This window comes from Heloderma suspectum, chromosome 3 (assembly GCF_057233095.1).
Source record: "Heloderma suspectum isolate Gila_16-S chromosome 3, 16-S_ref, whole genome shotgun sequence".
Lineage (NCBI taxonomy): Eukaryota > Metazoa > Chordata > Lepidosauria > Squamata > Helodermatidae > Heloderma > Heloderma suspectum.
The window spans coordinates 197,282,813-197,302,937 of record NC_139460.1 but is presented as its reverse complement, the minus strand read 5'-3'; the positions used below and the strand labels follow the sequence as shown (position 1 = coordinate 197,302,937).

General features: G+C 43.8%; 1 protein-coding gene across 2 annotated transcripts in view; it reads right to left on the bottom strand.

Moving 5' to 3' along the window:
* The window catches only part of SH2D4B (SH2 domain containing 4B), a 214,759-nt gene that overhangs the window by 39,051 nt on the left and 155,583 nt on the right, over positions 1-20,125 (bottom strand). The window contains exons 8-10 of one of the 2 annotated variants that reach the window (XM_084845291.1): positions 18,860-18,876; positions 13,539-13,578; positions 10,048-10,175 (exon numbers count right to left, since the gene is read on the bottom strand). In XM_084845291.1, coding sequence (XP_084701417.1) covers positions 10,048-10,175; positions 13,539-13,578; positions 18,860-18,876 — 185 coding nt within the window. The remainder of the gene's footprint in view (positions 1-10,047; positions 10,176-13,538; positions 13,579-18,859; positions 18,877-20,125) is intronic. The other variant, XM_084845292.1, reaches the window with a different exon arrangement.

The window sequence follows — 20,125 nt, the reverse complement described above, 5'->3', positions numbered from 1 at the left end:
CTGTGATAGGCTACGTGACGATTAACGTAGCCTATCACGGCTGACTTTGCAGATCTAGCCGTGATAGGCTACGTTAATCGTTACGTAGCCTATCACAGGGGCGTTCTTTGTTTTTTTTTTCTTTTGAAGTTCACGGCCGGGGAGACGGGGCGCTTCTCCCCGGCCTGAATTTCGGCCGGGCGAGGCAGGAAGCCTCCCCCCCGGCCTGAATTTCAGCCAGGCGAGGAGGGAAGCCTTCCCCCCCAGCTTGAACTTCGGGGGGAGCAGCAAAGCACGTCCCCCCAACCGCCAAGCAAGCTGCGAGACCAGGTAAGTGACTTTCGTGCATCCCTAGTTCCTGGCAGCCTTACCAGTCTGCCCTCGGGTCTGGTGGTGCTGCTGCTGAATGCCAGGTTGGCCCAAAATAAAATCTCCCTCATCCATGATTTGATTGTGGATGAGGGGGCTGACCTGGCATGTATTACTGAGACCTGGGTGGGGGAACTGGGAGGGGTCACTCTCTCCCAGCTGTGCCCTCCTGGGTACTCGGTGCAGCACCAACACCGACTTGAGGGTCGGGGAGGGGGGGTTGCCGTGGTCTATAGGAATTCAATCTCCCTCTCTAGGCTTCCTGCTCATTCAAGTGCAGATCTTGAGTGTTTGTACCTTGTGTTGGGTACCCAGGACAGATCAGGGATTCTGTTGGTGTACCGCCCACCCCGCTGCCCATCAGATGCCCTGCCTGAGCTGACGGAGGTGGTCTCGGACTTGGTGTCGAGGACCCCTAGGATGATGGTCCTGGGGGATCTCAACTTCCATGCCAAGGCCGCTGTATCCAGGGCAGCTCAGGACTTCATGGCCGCCATGACAACCATGGGGCTGTCCCAACATGTCATCGGCCCAACGCATATAAAAGGACACACGCTTGATCTGGTTTTCTCGACTGGGCAGGAGGATGGTGATCTGAAAGTGGAGGAATTAACATCTGTCCCTTTGTCATGGTCAGATCACTTCCTGCTGAGGTTTAGACTCCTGGCAGCCTTCCCCCTCTGCAAGGGTGGGGGACCTATTAAAATGGTCCGCCCCCAGAGATTAATGGATTCCGATGGATTCCAGAGGGCTCTGGGGGATTTTCCTGCTGGTATGGCTAGTGCTCCTGTTGAAGCCCAGGTCGCTCTGTGGAATGCAGAGATGACTCGGGCGGTTGACATGATCACGCCCAAGCGCCCTCTCCCTCTGAGCAGAGCCCAGCCAGCTCCTTGGTATACACCTGAGCTGAGGGCAATGAAGCAAGAGGGGGGAGATGGCTAGAATGCAGGTGGAGGAAAACTCGTGCTGAGTCTGACCGAACACAGGTAAGAGCCCACTATCAAGCCTACTCTGTGGCGGTGAGGGTGGCAAAGAGACAGTTCTTTTCCACCAGCATTGCATCTTCTCAGTGTCGTCCAGCAAAGCTTTTCTGAGTGGTTCGCAGCCTGTTACATTCTGGGCCAGGGAGAGAGATGGTGGAACCCTCAGTAGCACACTGTGACAAGTTTGCACGGCACTTTGAGGATAAAGTCACTCAGATTCGTCATGAATTCGACACCACCATTAATGCAGTTCCATTGGCAGAGGCGTTCAGAGCACCGTCTGGTCCAGTTTTATTGGATGAGTTTCAGTTACTGAGGCCTGAGGATGCGGACAAGGTGCTTGGCCAAGTCCAATCGACCACTTGTGTGCTTGACCCTTGCCCTTCATGGCTTATTAAATCAAACAAGGAGGGGATGTCTGGCTGGGTCCAGGAGGTTGTAAATTCCTCCTTGAGAGAGGGAGTGGTGCCTGCCACTTTAAACGAGGCGGTAATTAGACCACTCCTGAAAAAGCCTAACCTGGACCCAGAGGATGTTAACAGTTATAGGCCAGTGGCCAACATCCCCTTCCTGGGCAAGGTGCTTGAGCGGGTGGTTGTAGGACAGCTCCAGGCACTGTTGAATGAAACGGATTATCTAGATCCATTTCAATCGGGCTTCAGGCCTGGTTTTGGAACGGAAACTGCCTTGGTCGCCCTGTGGGATGACCTCTGCCGGGAGAGGGACGGGAGGAGTGCGACCCTGTTGATTCTCCTGGACCTCTCAGTGGCTTTCGATACCATCGACCATGGTATCCTTCTGGATAGGTTGTCTGGGTTAGGAGTTGGAGGCACTGCACTACAGTGGCTCCGCTCCTACTTGGATGGCCGATTCCAGAAGGTGGTGCTGGGGGATTATTGCTCTGTGCCATGGCAATTGTGCCATGGGGTTCCACAGGGCTCTATTTCATCCCCCATGCTGTTTAACATCTACATGAAACCGGTGGGGGAGGTTATCCGGAGGTGTGGGCTGAGCTGCCATCAATATGCAGATGACACCCAGCTCTACCTCTCTTTCTTATCAAAACCAGGTGAGGCAGTGGCTGTTCTGAATCAGTGCCTGGGCACGGTAATGGACTGGATGAGGGCCAATAAACTGAAACTCAATCCAGACAAGATGGAGGTACTGTTAGTGGGTGGTTCGTCTGCCCAGCTAGGTGATATTCAACTTGTTCTGGAGGGGGGTGCAGTCCCCCTAAAGGATCAGGTTCGTAGTTTGGGGGTGCTCTTGGATCCAGAACTGTCACTTGAGGCACAGGTGAACTCAGTGGCACGGAGCACTTTTTATCAGCTTAGGCTGGTATACCAACTACGCCCTTATCTGGACAGAGATAGCCTAGCTACAGTTATCCATGCTCTGATAACTTCTCGTCTGGATTACTGCAATGCGTTATACGTGGGGCTGCCTTGGAAAATGGTCCGGAAACTTCAACTGGTCCAAAATAGGGCAGCAAGATTGTTAACAGGGACTGGCCTGCGAGCTCATATTATGCCAGTACTTTTCCAGCTGCACTGGCTGCCGGTCCATTTCCAGGCCCGATTCAAAGTGCTGGTGTTAACATTCAAAGCCCTTAACAGCTTGGGGCCAGGTTACCTGAAGGATCGCCTCCTCCCATATGTGCCTGCCCGGACCTTAAGATCATCGTCAGCGGCCCTTCTCCGTGAGCCCCTGCCAAAGGAAGTGAGGCGGGTGGCTACTAGGAGGAGGCTTTTTCTGCTGTGGCACCCCGGCTCTGGAATGAGCTCCCTAGTGAGGTTCGCCTAGCACCTACATTGTATTCCGTTCGGCGCCAGGTGAAGACCTTTTTATTTTCCCAGGCATTTTAGCATTTTAGCTTTCTAAATTTTTATCTTTGCTGTTTAAAATCTGTATTTTAAACTCCTGCACTGCTGCTAGGTTTTATTGTGGTTGTATTGTTATATTGTGGTTTTAATGTTCTATATATTTTAAATTGTTTTATTGTGTGATGTTTGGTTTTAATTTTTGTGAACCGCCCAGAGAACTTCGGCTACTGGGCGGTATAGAAATGAAATAAATAAATAAATAAATTACTGGTGAGAAGAGGGGTGGGGGGAACACCTCAGTGGCTTCCCATAGGAACAGAATTGGAGTCAACAAGGTAATCAGCTTTTCTTTGTACTACTGAAGACTGTTTGACTCTGAAAATGGCCATACGCATCTGCAGATAGCAACGCAGAACACCAAACATTGTGATATTACTGGACATATTCTACAGCCACAGAGACACTGATTTCAGATGCGTGCTGAATCCTCAACCAAATACTTCCTTATTGTTGGCACTCATTCACCTCAACGTATGGCTGCTATGGCATAGTTGAAATGCCTTACTTGGTTTTGTATACAAAAAGCGTCAAAAAGTACCTCAGCTTATCTGTGATTTTTGGCACTCACTGCAGACACATTTGCATTGTTCCAGTGATGTTGTTAAAACCAGTTAGTTTATTCTTCTTTGCCTTCACCATCAAGTCCTCAACCTCATTTGCCGACACAGAAGTTTAATCCCATTGGCTGTATCAACCCATGTGATTTATCAAGGATAGTGCAGTGCTACATCTTGGACATTCATCAACAAAATCACACAGTTCATCCAATCAGATTTAACAGCAGTGTAACAGCAGTGTATGCAAAGGAGACTAAGGATAGTGAGTGCAAAGAAGGAGGAAGAAAATGGCACAGAGAAAAGCAACAGCCTAGGGAACAAAGTGGTAGCAGGCAGGAATATTAAAGCTCAGCAAGGTGAATTTGGGGGTGGTAATTTGTTTGGCTGAGTTGAATGTGCTATTTTCAAAGTGAATATTAAAATTACAGAATGTTCAGAACAACTCTAATTTGTTAGAACATTCCATAAGCAGATTCAGAACAGAATGTTGCTCTTTTAGGGGCTGGAGTGGATGTCTAGATTATCTCAGGACCAACAGGTGTACATAATGAATCTGTTGCTGGACTTTACCACTTCAGAACACCGGTGGGGTGGAATCTTAGAGCTGGAAATCCTTATCCCACCCTATTTTACAGCCCAGGTGCAGCCTGCAAAGTGGGAGGGCATTTTCGGCTGTGGTGGCTGCTCCTTTTTCCTTTCTTTTGTTGCTATAAAGTTTAAACCATTTTTAAAATACTTTAAAGCATTTTTTTCTGGATGCTTCAAGTAGTGCAGAGCTGCAGCAGTTTGTGACCAGGTGGGCTGACATGTTTCACTCAAATGCCTCCGGAATGACACTGCATCATAATATAGTGCCATTCCAACTGAGGCATTGTTGAGGGGGAAAGATGGCTTGCTGCCATCTTTTTTCCCCTCAAAATGCCTCAGTCAAAATGACACAATGTCATCATGATGTAGTGTCATTTCAAAGGCATGAGTGAGGAACATGTTGGCCAGCCTGGGCACAGATTGCAGCAGCTCTGCAATGCTTGAAGCATCCAGAAAAAAATGCTTTAAAGTACACACACACACACACACACACACAGAGAAATAGCTGTCACAGCTTCTCTAGTAAGCCCCCCACCCCCAAAACTGCTCGTTTTCTCCTGCCCTCATTTTCATCCTCCCTTTTCTCCACTCCCAAAAGTTACTGGAAAGCAGGTCAGGCCCTCCCATGAAGAAGGGTGAGGTGCCCACATCAGGTGGCAGAAAGGGAAGAATGGTGAATTGCACTGTTACTGCCGGAGAGCCCCACCGGCTACCCTCCTGCCATCGCATTTGTCACAGTGACAGTGTAGCTGATGGGGCTCTCTGGAGTGTCCACCTGCCCTCTGTTTCCCTCATTGCGCATGCCCCTCTTACTTTTGCTGCTGCTGCCACCGCATGAGCACTATGGAAAGCTGCATGGCTGGAAAAGCAGCTGCAGCAGGGCCCTCATGAGAACCCATCCAGTTCTCACAGGAGTGCAACACAACATTTCCAAGAGATCAAGTTCATTGTGGATGTTTGCATTAGGAATGAACACATCTGTCAATTTCAGTTTTGCCCAGTTGCTCTTTATCCTGATGTTAAGTCTGTTCCACCCCATTTCTACATCAGTTTTCACTTTTTAAAAAAAAGCCCGTATAAAACTTGGTTTGCATTTCTCCTCATATGCATTTTGTACACATTTTTGCCTAATATATGCATTTTACAAGCAATTTCCCTAATATAATGCATTTTGTACATTATTCTCATGAATATATGCATTTTTGTGTGCACCTTCCCCTAACATATGCATTTTGTACACTTTTTTTATTGGAGAAATGCATCGCAAAACTCCAAGTACAAGTAGTGAAGCTTAACTGTGTTTGCATATTGGTTTGGGAAGTGCGAATTAGATAGGTTTGTATTAAAATGTGAATTTAAAATTTCTACCCCATCCCTAGTTTATATCTCATTCTTACTCTGGACAATTAAGGCACAATCCACCAATAACTCCTATTTAAGTGAGGAGTTATACATTTCAATGGGACTTTCAGAGGAGAAGCATGCTTGAAGCATGCTCTTAAACAAAACTAACACCACTAAGTTTAGGAAGAAGCTTTGTCTGTTCAGCTCTTTTATCTGAACTACCCACTATATGTAATGCCTGGCTTCAATCAGAGGGCATAGAAAGGAACACCACTGTGGACAATGAGGTCGTACCTTGTCAGGTTGTGTCTTGTCATTAGAGTCTTCCTGTAATGCTCTCCCCCCCACCCAACTTCTTATTGTGATGTTCACAAATGTCTTCTAGGTACACAGATGAACTTTTTTTTTTTTTTTAGATAAGGCATGTCAGCTATTAGTGTCACTACACACAGTATGTACTTGATTCAAGTATTTCATGCTGTTCACCAATTCAATCAGACTCCACTCAAAGCCCTTCCAGGTCAGCAAGAACACTCCTACTGGTTCCTTGACTCTGTATTACTCTTTCCCCGTGTAATCACAGTTATATGCAAGCACAAGCCACAGTTTGCCTCTTCTTAATGTTGGTCTATTCCCTGATTTGTGCAGTTCTTTTGTTGTGTGCAGCATACCTCATGAATAGCTATGAATGTGGATGTGAGAAGGTTGTAACTGAATTCACCTTTATTTCTAATACATCAAAAATCCTAGTAAGTTGATTATTTATCTATTATTATACATCAGGGGACTCTAACGAGAGAGATTCTAAAAGCACCATTCCACCACACATTCCCCACAAATCTCTCCAACATAAACTCGGGGCCGAAGGGCTTAATTTGAGCCTGGACCCACTGGGAGACAGGGTCAGGCTGTGGATGAATTTCTTGTGCTTTGCTGAGACAGAGCCAAAAATTGTGCACAATCAATAGAGGCTGAACAGCTCAAGTGCAGAAGTAGAGCTACTTAAGTCAAGTGCTCCACAAATCTCACCATAAAAAGAGAATCACCCAGTATTTTCATGAACAAGGGAATTTCACCCAGGCCTTGCTGACAATGCTTTCTGCCTGTGTGTCACTGAAATATAAGTAGCCCTGCCCTACACAGTCTGCACATATATTCCCTGAAATGCAATACAATTAGAGCTATGCTGAAATTACTCATTTTTTATTTTTGCAAAATGCTTCCCTCTTTTAGTGATTCTTTGTGAAAATGTTTGCTTATTCATTTATGCTGTTTTCACTGTCCCGTTCCTCATTCTCAATGTCCCTCACTTTCTATCAGTTACAACAGCAAATAGACACATGCAATTGGCTACACAGAGTTGAAACATCATCCTCTTCACTCTGTGATCCATGATTGGGTGGGATTACCCATATGACTAATCCAGAAAAGGAGGAAATAGCAATGCCTAGCGGGAAAATGTCATCAAAAGCAGCTGCTTCTAAAAGGTAAAGGTAAAGGTGTCCCCAACCAGTCGTGTCCGACTCTAGGGTGCGGTGCTCATCCCCGTTTCTAAGCCGAAGAGCCAGCGCTGTCCGAAGACGCTTCTGTGGTCATGTGGCCGGCATGACTGAACACCGAGGTGCACGGAATGCTGTTACCTTTCCCGCCGAGGTGGTACCTATTTATCTACTTGCAATTTCTTGCTTTCGAACTGGTAGGTTGGCAGAAGCTGGGACTGAAGACGGGAGCTCACTCCGTCACGCAGCACTCGGGTCTCGAACTGCTGACCTGCCGACCTTCTGGTCTGCAGTTCAGCGTCTTAACCACTAAGCCACCGCGGCCCTATAAAAGGTAAAGGTAAAGGTGTCCCCAGCCAGTCGTGTCCGACTCTAGGGTACGGTGCTCATCCCCGTTTCTAAGCCGAAGAGCCAGCGCTGTCCGAAGATGCTTCCGTGGTCATGTGGCCGGCATGACTGAACACCGAGGTGCATGGAACGCTGTTACCTAAAATGTCATCAAAAGCAGCTGCTGCTGCCAAAGGACAAAAATATCACTGAAAAAGACTGGGGGAGGGGAGAATAATCATTCCACATGGAAAGATTCTAAATAAAACTAAAAAAAAAAATAGGACACATTATTTTAGAATCAGAATCAATATCACTCTAAAAGTATTTGTCATTCATTAAAATATTTTTCTCAAATATACAGATTTCTCCTGTTCAGTAAATGACTTCTTCTATAGAGATAGGTTGCATTTTTACGCACTCAATAGCTGGAAAATTGATTGTAGGAACCTTTGTCATGAGAACCAATGCAGTAATTCAAGACAAGAATGAGGTGGGAAATCCAAGAGAGTTGGATGACACCGTGAGCTACAACACTAGGGGGAAACAAAAGCAATGGAACAATCTGTTTATATTATAATAGTCATTCCTAGTACTTGGTGAATATTTAGAAACATTTAACACCTTTTATCTTAATAATACAACAACCCTGTAAGGCAGGCCGGTATTATTATTTTCATTCAAGTCAGATTGCTGAGACAGTGATAAAAAGTACATAGCTTACCTAAAGCCCCCTGGTGAGTTTATGGCTGAAGTGAAATTAAGAAACAGAGAAGTAGCAGCTCACACCCACTTGTAGGCTTAGTTCTCACTGAGGTAGTAAACCTATATCTGGGTTGTAACGCTTAAGATTGCAAGTGAGGGATCTCCCCACAATGAGACAGATGAGCTAGACCCCTTCTCCCTGACATCTAGTTTTCTATGTGCAGGAATTCTTGGTATTAAGACTTCCACCACATGAGTCCTTACTTACAGTCTTAAGTCAGTTCCTATATGCAGTGATCATTTTTGTACAGAACACCATTCACTCATATGATATATGGCTCCCAGTCCATTTCTGGGCCCAATTCAAAGTGCTGTTTTTTACCTTTATTATTTATTGATCATATTTATAGACAGCTCTACATCTAAAACATTCCCAAGTGGTGAAAAATAACAATATCAAAATAACAAAGATTAAAATATTTAAAATCTAGCAATGATACTAATAAAATCATAGCTAGGCTTCCAGTCAGGAAAACCCTGTTTAAATAGGAATGTCTTTAGCAAACACCGAAAACAGAGCAATGTTGGTGCATGCCAAACATCAGTTGGCAAGGGATTCCACAGGTGGCTAAAACACTAAGGGTGCAATCCTATGCCTGTTTAGTCAGAAAAAAGTCCTACAACTCCAGCATTCCTCAGCCAGCATGTTGTAAGACTTTTTTCTGTCTAAACTTCCACAGGATTGCACCCTAAACAGCTCTACTCCAAAGTGTTATCTTCTAAGGGAGAAAGCACACTCTCAAATATTCCTTATGGCTAGAGATACCTGGAAGATCATCTTCTCCCATATATACTTACCTGAACCTTGAAATCCCCTTCAGAGGCCTTGGTCCATGTGCCCCCACCAAGTGAAGTGAAATGACTACCAGGGAGAGGGCCTTCTTAGTGGTAGCACCCTGGTTGAATCCCCCCAGGCTCAATTGGTGCCTTCTTTATGGTCAGTTCTATGCCCGCTGAAGGCGTCTTTATTCTCCCAAACTTTTAAAACAATCTGTATTTTTAATGTTCTCAGCCACTGTGGGTGTGTATTTCTGTAGTTATGTCTTTTTATTTTCTGTGGCAGTTTTTATATTCCAAAGTCTGTCTGTCTGTCTGTCTTTCTTTCTTTTCACATATTTAGTATTAGATTTATATCCAACTTTTTCCTCCTCTTCATTTTATCCTCACAACAACCCTGTGAGGGAGGTTAGGCAGAGAGTCAGCGATTGGCCCGAAGTTACCCAGTAAGCTTCATGGCCCAGTAGAGACTAGCACCCCTGGTCCCTGTCCAACACTCTAATCACTACACCAGCCTGGCTGCCAGTGTTATTGTATGTGTTTTATTGTGTTTTTAAATTGTATTTTATCATTTTATGCTGTAAGCCACCCAGAGAAAAATGATATTTGGCATCTTCATATAAATATAGTAAGTCAATAATTAAGTAAGTAACTAAGTAAGTAAGAGCCTGCACAGTGTGAAGTGGTACAGCCCTGCCACAGGTATACCACCATAGTGATTCCTGGGCCTTAGACAATACATTCCATCATCTAATAAATATCAAAGAGAATGATGAAGTGCCATTTTGAAAGAGATGTATCCTTTTCATATTATTTTTATAAACAGAACGTTTTGCTTTCAGTCTTAGGTTGAGCACATCTCAAATGTTCCAGCTCCCTTCAGGAAACAAACAAACCTCTCCAGAAACCCACCACCACCAAGAGCTTCCTGAAAAAGCACTTCACACTTAAGAATGCCAATAAAAATCAGCTTTACCATGAAACCAAGGCGCAACCGTATTAGAGTTCCGTTCAAATCCAGCACGACGTGGAAGCTGCTCTTCTTTGAACCACTGAATTATGAGTTCTCTGCAGAAAGGCCTTGAAGGCCGTTCCCAGGCTTTGCTGTATTAAATTAAAAAGAAAAGATTAAAGCCATGCAGCAATTACTGCATGAGAAAGAAATTATACCATAGCTACAAAATAAAAAGAATTTTTCCCTCTTTTAAAAACAAAAACAAAAACCAAAGGCAATTATGGTTTGTAAGTACTATTTCCCAACCTTCTACATGACTTCTCCAGTCTGTGAGGCAAAATGAAGCTGTAATTGGGAATTAAGTCTAAACATGAGGTAAATTAGGCATAGCAACATCTCTCTGAGAATATACTGAGAACCTCTCTGGAGTAGTTTTCACTAAAGATTTTATATATCTGTAAAGGTTGGCACACATGTTACAGTCACCACAGGGATGCTATCCAAAAATGACTTCCCTGTGGAAAGTGGTTACTGTCTGGCTGAAAACTTTTAGAAGCCATTACACCCGGCAAGACAGCTTTCTCTATTGGCTCATGTTTATTATGTTGTAATTTATCTTACCATTTACCAAATAATAATTTACACACAATGCACATTAAACCATGTACTACTCTGGTCATTTGTAACAGCCTGCTAAGGATGAGGAAAATAACACCTCACATCTGCACCCAGTCAGAAATCTAAGAAAGCAGAGGAATGGTAGAATTCTTTTCTCTATTTAGAACCAAGGGCAGTATCCATTTCAATGGGTCTACTCTACATAGGACTAACATTGGGTACCACCCCAAGTACTTACATGCACATTGCGGTAACTGGCCACTTAGTAAATTATCTGTACTCACCCTTACAATTAAGAGAAACTGTCATTCTTAAAGTTTTGCAATATGTAACGTGTTTAATCAATTAAGATTAGAAATCAAGCAGTTGATCAACTAAAAAGGCTTTGCCTGATTTACAGCCCTAGCTTACAGCTCATGTTCGAGTGCATTGAGGTTCTCCATTTTCCACCTCGATGCTTGTTTTGTCCTCGTTCCCAAATGCAAGCACCTTTTTTTCCTAACAAAAAAATGTGCAGTTTTCTAAGCACGTACCCCAAATGTGCACTTTCCCCACCAAGGATAAAGCATAAAAATGCAGTTGTGGGGGGGAGGATGCACATTTTTGGAAGTGCACAGTTGCACATGTGTGCACTTTTGAACACATACGCAAGCTCAGGAAATTGTGTAAATTTCCTGAGAGTTGTGCTCCTGCTCGCACTCGGGGTTGCAAATGGGACATGTTTGTATGACTTGTGAGCAGTAACGAAATTCTTGTACATCCATAGTCAAGGTTCACCCTCCCAAGGATGGCATGGTAGAAGAGGAAAATTCATCTACACATTTTGATGCCTTCACAGAAATTGTGGTGAGAAATCATTTACCATGTAAACATACTATGACACTATTTAACCAGCAATCCTCAGATTCCTGACATGATCAAAATACATTATTTAAGTGGACTGTTAATCCACATTTCCCTGTGTGAGCATCCAGACAGATTCACTATATAGCTCCGGACAAGAATCAAATAAAGAATGCTACCTGCTTCTGGGATCATACAGTAAAATCACTTACAGATGGACAAACAGCTTTGGATAAGTACAGGATAATTGTCATCACCTTTAAAATATCTTTTGGCCTTACTTGAGAATTAAGAAAGCATTCACATCTAACTACTGCTGAATTCTACACTGAAGGGCTCCACTTTAGAAGATTTACAACCCAAAGTTGAATTATATTCAACAGTTCTTCAAATTTATCAGTATTTTTATGACTTTATTTCAAAGAAGTCTCCTGTATTTGGAATAACAAAATAATGAGAACAGTGCAACTCACAAGCAAGATGTAGAGAATTTACTGCCTTTTAGAAACTTTTTTTAAAATTCCCTAATCAAGCTGGGAATGCCAAAAATCATTAGAGACAAGTTTCTGTATCAAAACGCAGCAAGTCAAAGAGATTGCTTGTCAAAGCAGAACACAAAATGCTGAGCAGGAAGGGACTTGAGTTCCTTTTGTCCTGCTGGGCTGCCGCCAGCCTGCCAGACTTCACAAGAGCAAAGACTGACAATCACAGCTCTTGGCATTAAAAATGAAAATATGTATCGATGCAAAGAGACCAGTTCATACTTAGTGGAACTTTTTTTGTGGTTATAAATTAAAAAAATAAATTAACAGCATGTTATAATTCGCATTAGCTTGTTCATAACACCAAGACTAATTAATAATATCATATGGTGCCATGTAAACCCAGGAGGAGCCACTGACAAAACTTTGCCTAACTCCATCTGCTATGTTGGATTTCTTTCCCACTGTTGGAAATTTACAGAATTTACCAGACAGGCAAGGGATCGGTACAAAACACATCAGAGAAGGCATTAATTTTGTCCAAAGAAAACTCACACAACTAGAGTTGAAAATGAACATTGGGAGGAAATTTTCAAGCAAAATCTGTCAGTTCAGATTTACTTGGGGGAAAAAACTTCTGATTTGTTTTATTTCTTGTCTTGTTGGGGGAGAGACAAACCAAAATTCCTGATTCTTCTGTAACACTAAACAAACCATTATGTTTGCTCATGGTTTGTTCAGCCACTCCAGCTTGCAGCAGAAGCAATTAGGCAGCATGCACTAGCAGGCTGCCTTGTTCACAATAATTCACGATTTTAAAAAAGTGTGGGTTCCCACGATATGCAAACTGGATCAATGATCTGAAAGTGTGGTTGCAAATATAAAAGGCTCCCAACAAGATCCAAACTTTTTAATAGGAGGACATTTTTATGGAAGACTGACATTGTTAAGTAAAATTTTGAAGGGCAAGAGAAAGATGGAGGTTGGGAAATTAAATGGGAATGAAAAAAACATGTAAATGATAAACAACACATAACGTTTTGCAGAGTGGGATGTTGGTATTAAAATAAACACAATGGGTTGGATCTAGACTTCGCCATATTTCAAGTAGACTCATTAAAATCAATGAGACATACATTGGTGATGATTCACCAGTTGCTGGGGAACATGAGCAGGATGGTTCTATTGCACTCATGTCCTACTTATGGATTTCCCATGAGCAGCTGTTTGGCCACTGCATGAACAGAATGCTGGACTAGATGAACCTTTGGTCTAATCCAGCATGGCTCTTATGTTCACTTGTCCCATTGATTTCAATGGGTCTGCTCTAAGAATCTGAACTCTATGGATCTAAAACGCACTTCTCAAAATTCCATCATACTCTAGCACAATGTTCTGCACTGCAAGGACTGAGGGCCACTGGCTCCCAATCACCTCAAGTGCAGCTCTCCACTTCTCACTCTCATTCTCTCTCTCTCTCTCTCTCTGCAGTAGTTGCTCACTCTTAGCAGGGGCTTTCTAGCTTATCCTTATTTGTTTTAGCAGTGTGCCAGTTGCTGTGATCTGGGCTACCATGGGAGGCTTCGGGGTTGGGGCATCAGGGGACCTGCTGCTCATCAGCTGTAAGATGGCTGGAATGGGGGTGGGGGGAGCAGTGAAAAGGAGAGACAATGTCCCAGAACTTAAAAAATATAGTTTTATTCCTCAGAGTAGCCCAGTGCATTTTGGCCCTATACCATATATTTCTGGGCCTTCTTCAGGTGTTAAATGTTTTAATGTAGCCTGCAGAGATTTCTGAAAAATATATGTCTCCAAGAATATATCTCCAAGAATAAATCCTAAAACCAATCCCAATCCAATCCAAGGACCAAGTGAGCCCATTGGAATTTGCCTCCCTGGTGATGGGGAGGAGGACATGGAGGAGAGGTCTAAAAAGGCCACCATCTCAGTCTGGTACAGTGTTTAACTAGAGGGAGGAAGAGGAGAGCCCGCACAAGGCCCAGGAAAGGCCCCCAATAGGTGCAGCCAATGGTCATGAATTCTGGAAGGTGTAGTCCAAAAGATCTGGAAGGCACCAGGTTGCCTACCCTGGCCATATATTATATGGGACCTCCAGGTTCAGAGACGTTATACCTCTGAATACCAGCTGCTTGGGACAATCAGTGGGGAGAGAGCTGCTGCCTTTTGGTCTTGCTGGTAGGCTGCTCGGTGGGAAAGAGAATAGAATACTAGACTAGATGGATCATTTTTGCTCTGATCAAGCTAGGATGTCTTATGTTCTTAGCTAAGTTGGGCAGAACATCTCCCAACCACAATTTTATGAAGCCATTTTTTACCTGCAAAAGTGGGGTCGTATGAGGGATATTCAGCAATTTTCAGGGATGGATGAATTCTAAGAACTTTTTTTTTGTAAGACAGACAGACCTTTGACTAGCTCATCTTTAAAGGTGATGGATAGCCCCTTGAAGGTTTATTCAATCTTGTGAGGTGTTTTCACCCCCCACCGCCAATAACTTACAAAAATACTTTGGCTCAGCATTAGTTCTATGACATAAAGTCTTGCACTAGAGAATGCTGTTGTGGTTGATGGCAAAACCTGTCGTCCACCCCGACACTGAATGGCCTGATGCCCCCAGGAGTAGGAGCCCACACACAGAATGTCCTGCATTCCCAGGGGTTCTTTAAGTACTTGGGGTGTCTCAATTTCGAGAAAAAAAGGACTGGAGAGAGATTTCTAAGATTATGAAATGTGTGGAGACAGTGAGTAACAGAGAAATATGATTAATTCTTGCTCGCTCTCCTTAAAATACTCAGGAGATCATCTATTGAAATAGGCAGCGGGTTTATGAAAAATAAAAGGAAACATTCATTCACACTGACACACATTATCAACTGATGGGAATTCATTGCCACAGGATGTTATGATGGCCGAGAGTAAAAATGCTTTTAGAAGGATCAAAAAAATACATGGAGGACAGGTCTGTCAGTACCTGCTAGCCATAACAGCTAGAAGCACAACCAGATTCACATCTGGCTACAAGATGCAGACGCTTAAGATTGAAGATATACTGACATAATTATGCTCTCCTTATGGGCTTCCCTGTGCATCTGAGCTACAGGACCTGGCTACTATTGGAATACAGAAAGCTGAGCTACATGGACCTCTAGTAATTTGGGTATTTGTTTTTAAAGGTATATTAAAAGCAAGACCAACAACATATTCCTTTTCCCCACATTCAAATGCTAAAAAACAGATTTTTCTACAACATCTAATATTAATTATTTGGGCAGTATCCAACTGAGTCATTCCATTAGTGCAAATGATGTTGTGCTAACAGAAACTAGGTTCCAGACTATACACAAGAGGAGAATCCAACTGTGCAACTGCTTCCACAACAGAAAAATTTGGCGTAGCCCCACTAACGCTATTTGAGTTTATTTGACTTGATACTGCCTATTATCCTTGCATTTCAAGCTCTCTATGCTCAAAACCTACTCATGTTTCTGCCTTCATATCCTAGTTAGGGATGCTTGAAGAATTCATTATTTGTGAATTCCAGCACAAATGGACATGATCAGCACATACCAAACTAATGTGAAGATTGGAACATAGTTATTCCACCAGCTTTCATATTTACAGAATGTTCCAATGCAGTTTTCAGCTAAAAAAAAATTGAAATAGGTTTAAAAATTAGTATTTTGAGAGAAAATACACTTTAAAATATTATTTAAATGTATATTTTCATATGGATTTTAAAAATCTACTGATTAATGTGGAAATGGGACACAATGGACATATATGGGTCAACAATGCAAAAGTGACGCTGATCAAAAATACACCAGTTTGCCCATCCCAAATCTTGATATGCCCCTTCTGCAGCCCTCATGCCTCCATCTCTATCTCCCTCAGCTTCCTAACAACCTGATTCTCCATTTAATGACTCTATCTGTTCTCCCTTGCTCCCTTGCACCTGGAACTCTTTGGAACATGGATATGGTGCCACCTCTTTTTCTTCCTTCAAACCCCAGCACAAAAACTACTTCTCTGTCACCCATCTGGTTTCACCCCATAGTCCTAATCCTCAACTAAGTCAAAGCCAAAGCATGCATAGCCTGCATTTGCTTGCTTTCATCTCTCTCGTTCCCCACTCTTTGTTGTCCACCTCCACCTCCATGGCCAGCTGTCTACATCGCCTTTGTAAGCTCTTTGGTGCAAGAATGTGCCTTTTGGTTATATAACTATCAAATCTATCTATAGTGTGGCATCCAATGTTGCACAAGTGGACTTCTGCTCATGCAATGATTGTAAAGTATATCCATTGGGCAACATCCATCATCATGAAAGCAGACCTACACTTGTGCAATGAGACTTCTCCTCCCCCAACACTCCCCAAATCTGCTCCTGGGGTCCCCTGACCCTCCAGAACAGATTTTGGAATCATGTGGGATGCTGTAGTAGAGAGGGAGAATATTTTCTACCAACAGTGTCTGTTCTTCTGGCACACAGACACCAGTGGATTTCACCTGTTGTTGATAATATGATTATACATAATCAGAGTTATTCTAATCTATATATAATAGACTGGAATAATTGTGGTTATTGTGCTGCTGTCAGTTCTAGAAAGACTGCACACATTAAGACCACTTTCTAAATTATGTTTACCCAGCAGGGAGCTCTTGCAAAAAGTTCTGGTATGATCTAGCAGCTCAGCTTTTACAAAGTTGGTTTTGCTTAGCCCAAATAAATCAGTTTGCACATAGGTTCTGATTGCAGCAACAGAGAACAACACTGAGAGGAAGCTGAATCCATGTGAGAGAAAAGCAAAATAAAAACGTAAGTGGAAGGCCACCATTAGGGGGCAAGCAATACACATATTTTGGCCTCCTGTGTGAAGTCATGAAAATGCAATGACAGTAGCTCTAAATGGGAGCTGCAATATGAAGGGCTTTTCTACACAATTCTGTTAATCCGCATCTACTTTCGGTTTCGTCGCAGAATTGGGATCCAAGCACTACATAGAGAGCATTTCCTTTCCTGCTTTTATGCTATATAACCTGTAGGTGGCACTGTGGTGTAGCAGAATAGCACAAATACACAAGTTGCAAAGAGATTTTTGTTCACTTTCATAAATAATATCACATTTTCCCCGCACTAAAAAAAACTTGCCAAAAGTGCTCTTAAAAACATAAGTGAAACTGGAGGGTCATGACATCATCTAAAGAACCAGAAAATGAACATGAGTAGGGAATGACAGAAGAACTATACAGGAAAGTTCATAATGTCCCTGATAGCCATGATAGTGCGGTCACTGAACTTGAGCCGGACATCCTCGAGAGTGAAGTCAAGTGGGCCTTAGGAAGCATTACTAACAACAAAGCTAGCAGAGATGACAGTATTCCAGCTGAGCTATTTAAAATCCTAAAAAATGATGCTGTTAAAGTGCTGCACTCAATATGCAAGCAAATTTGGAACACTCAACAGTGGCCACAAGACTGGAAAAGGTTAGTTTACATTCCAATTCCAAAGAAGGGCAATGCCAAAGAGTGTTCAAACTACCGCACAATTGCACTCATTTCACATGCCAGCAAGGTGATGCTCAAAATCCTACAAGCTAGGCTTCAGCAGTATGCGAACCGAGAACTACCGGAAGTACAAGCGGGGTTTTGAAGAGGCAGAGGAACTAGAGATCAAATCGCCAACATTCACTGGATCATGGAGAAAGCAAGAAAATTCCAGAAAAACGTCTATTTCTGCTTCATTGACTACACTAAAGCCTTTGATTGTGTGGATCACAACAAACTGTGGCAAATTCTTAAAGAGATGGGAGTACCAGACCACCTTACCTGTCTCCTGAGAAACCTGTACAAGGGTCAAGAAGCAACAGTAAGAACCAGACATGGAACAACCAATTGGTTCAAAATTGGGAAAGGGGTATCACAAGGCTGCATATTGTTGCCCTGCTTATTTAACTTATATGCAGAGTACATCATGAGAAACGCCGGGTTGGATGAATCACAGGTCGGAATTAAGATTGCCGGGAGAATTATCAACAACCTCAGATACACAGACGATAACCACCCTAATGGCAGAAAGCAAAGAGGATCTAAAGAGCCTCTTGTTGAGGGTGAAAGTGGAAAGTGCAAAAGCTGGTTTGAAACTCTACATTAAAAAAACGAAGATCATGGCATCTGGCCCCATCACTTCCTGGCATATAGAAGGGGAAGAAATGGAAGCAGTGACAGATTTTATTTTCTTGGGCTCCAAGATCACCGCAGACGGTGACTGCAGCCATGAAATTCAAAGACGCTTGCTCCTTGGGAGGAAAGCTATGGCAAAGCTAGACAGCATAGTAAGAAGCAGAGACATCACCTTGCCGACCAAGGTTCATATAATCAGAGCTATGGCTTTCCCAGTAGTAACGTAACGGCTGTGAGAGCTGGACTATAAGGAAGGCTGAGCGCCGAAGAATTGATGCTTTCGAACTGTGGTGCTGGAGAAGACTCTTACGAGTAGGGATGTACAAATCCCTTACCTTGCTCCGCTGCGGGGCATCTGTGGTGGTGGGGAGGTGCTCCGTCCCTCCCCCCGGAATCCTGCCTGGCCGGCTCCGCTCCGCAGCCAAGCCGCGGAGCCACCGGCCAGCTCCGGCCGCCCGCAGCTGGACATCCGGCCGCTGGGCAGTCCTGCAGGGACGCAAATGTCATAGTAAGTACTTACGTAGCCTATCACGGCAGGGGGGAAAAATTTTTTCCCCCTGCCGTGATAGGCTACATAAATACTGATGTAGCCGATCACAGCGGGGGGGGAAAAAACCCAGCGTACGCAAATGGCGGTAGCCGCCGCCATTTGCGTACGCTGGGGTTCCCCCCCCCCCGCCGTGATAGGCTACGTAAATACTTATGTAACCTATCACGGCCTCCGCAGGGATGCAAATTTACGTATTTACGTAGCCTATCACAGCTTGAAGAGGAGGAAGCGAATGGCGGCCGCAGGACGGCCACCATTCCCAAAGCAGCGCGGACGGGAGCAGGTAAGTGCTCTATTTTGTGCACCTTTCATGGGGTGGGGGCAGCGGGGACTTCATCCCGTGCGCCTTTTGTGGGGGGGGCAGGGGCTTCATTCCACGATGGATTTCAGGGGGCCGAATGCACTGGCATTCGGCCTCACCGAGATCTGTCGCGGAATTCTCTGACATCCCTACTTACGAGTCCCCTGGACTGCAAGGAGGTCAAATCAGTCCATCCTAAAGGAAATCAACCCTGACTGCTCATTGGAAGGACAGATACTGAAGCTGAAGCTCAAATATTTTGGCCACCTAATGCGAAGGGAAAAGTCACTGGAAAAGACCCTGATGCTGGGAAAGACTGAAGGCAAAAGGAGAAGGGGATGGCAGAGGATGAGATGGCTAGATAGCATCACCGATGCAATGAATATGAACTTCAGCATGCTCCGGGACAGAGCAGAGGACAGGAAGGCCTGGTGTGCTATGGTCCATGGGGTCACGAAGACTCGGACACGACTGAACAACAACAAAGGGAATGACAAAAGCACCATAAATGCCTTGTGTAGAAAACCTCGTAGTGCCACTTGCCACCTGGAAGCTCTTGCATGGAGAATCTCAGCAATAGTACCAGCTACTAGAAATGTGATCTGCTGATGTGGAAATTCTCCATGCATTGAGGAGAAGACATTTGGTCAGCAACACTGCACGTGTCAACTAAAGGCATCACGTAGCTGATTCTGCAGCAGCCAGGGACATGGAGGCTCTCTACCCCTTGCTCCCCACATTTCAGATCACATGGCATTATTCCCCAGAAATATCTAGGTTTCTGGCTAACTCAATGGTTTGACATACTGCATGGCTTTTGTTATAAAAACAATTAAGGGTGCAATCCTATGCATATTTAGACTGGAAAGAAGTCCTACAGCTCCCAGCATTGCCCAACCAGCCACTCCCCCACCCCCATGCATATGGTTGTGCCTTAAATGAATCTATTTTACTAGGCATGCATGTAAAAAAAAAAAAAAAAAGTACACAAGTGGTGGACTGTTTGATCTGTGTTGACCACATAATTATAGTTGTTATGAGGCATCAAAAAGTAACAGTGCTCTTAAAATCCATGTCTTTTTTTAAAATAGATTTTTTGCAATTTAA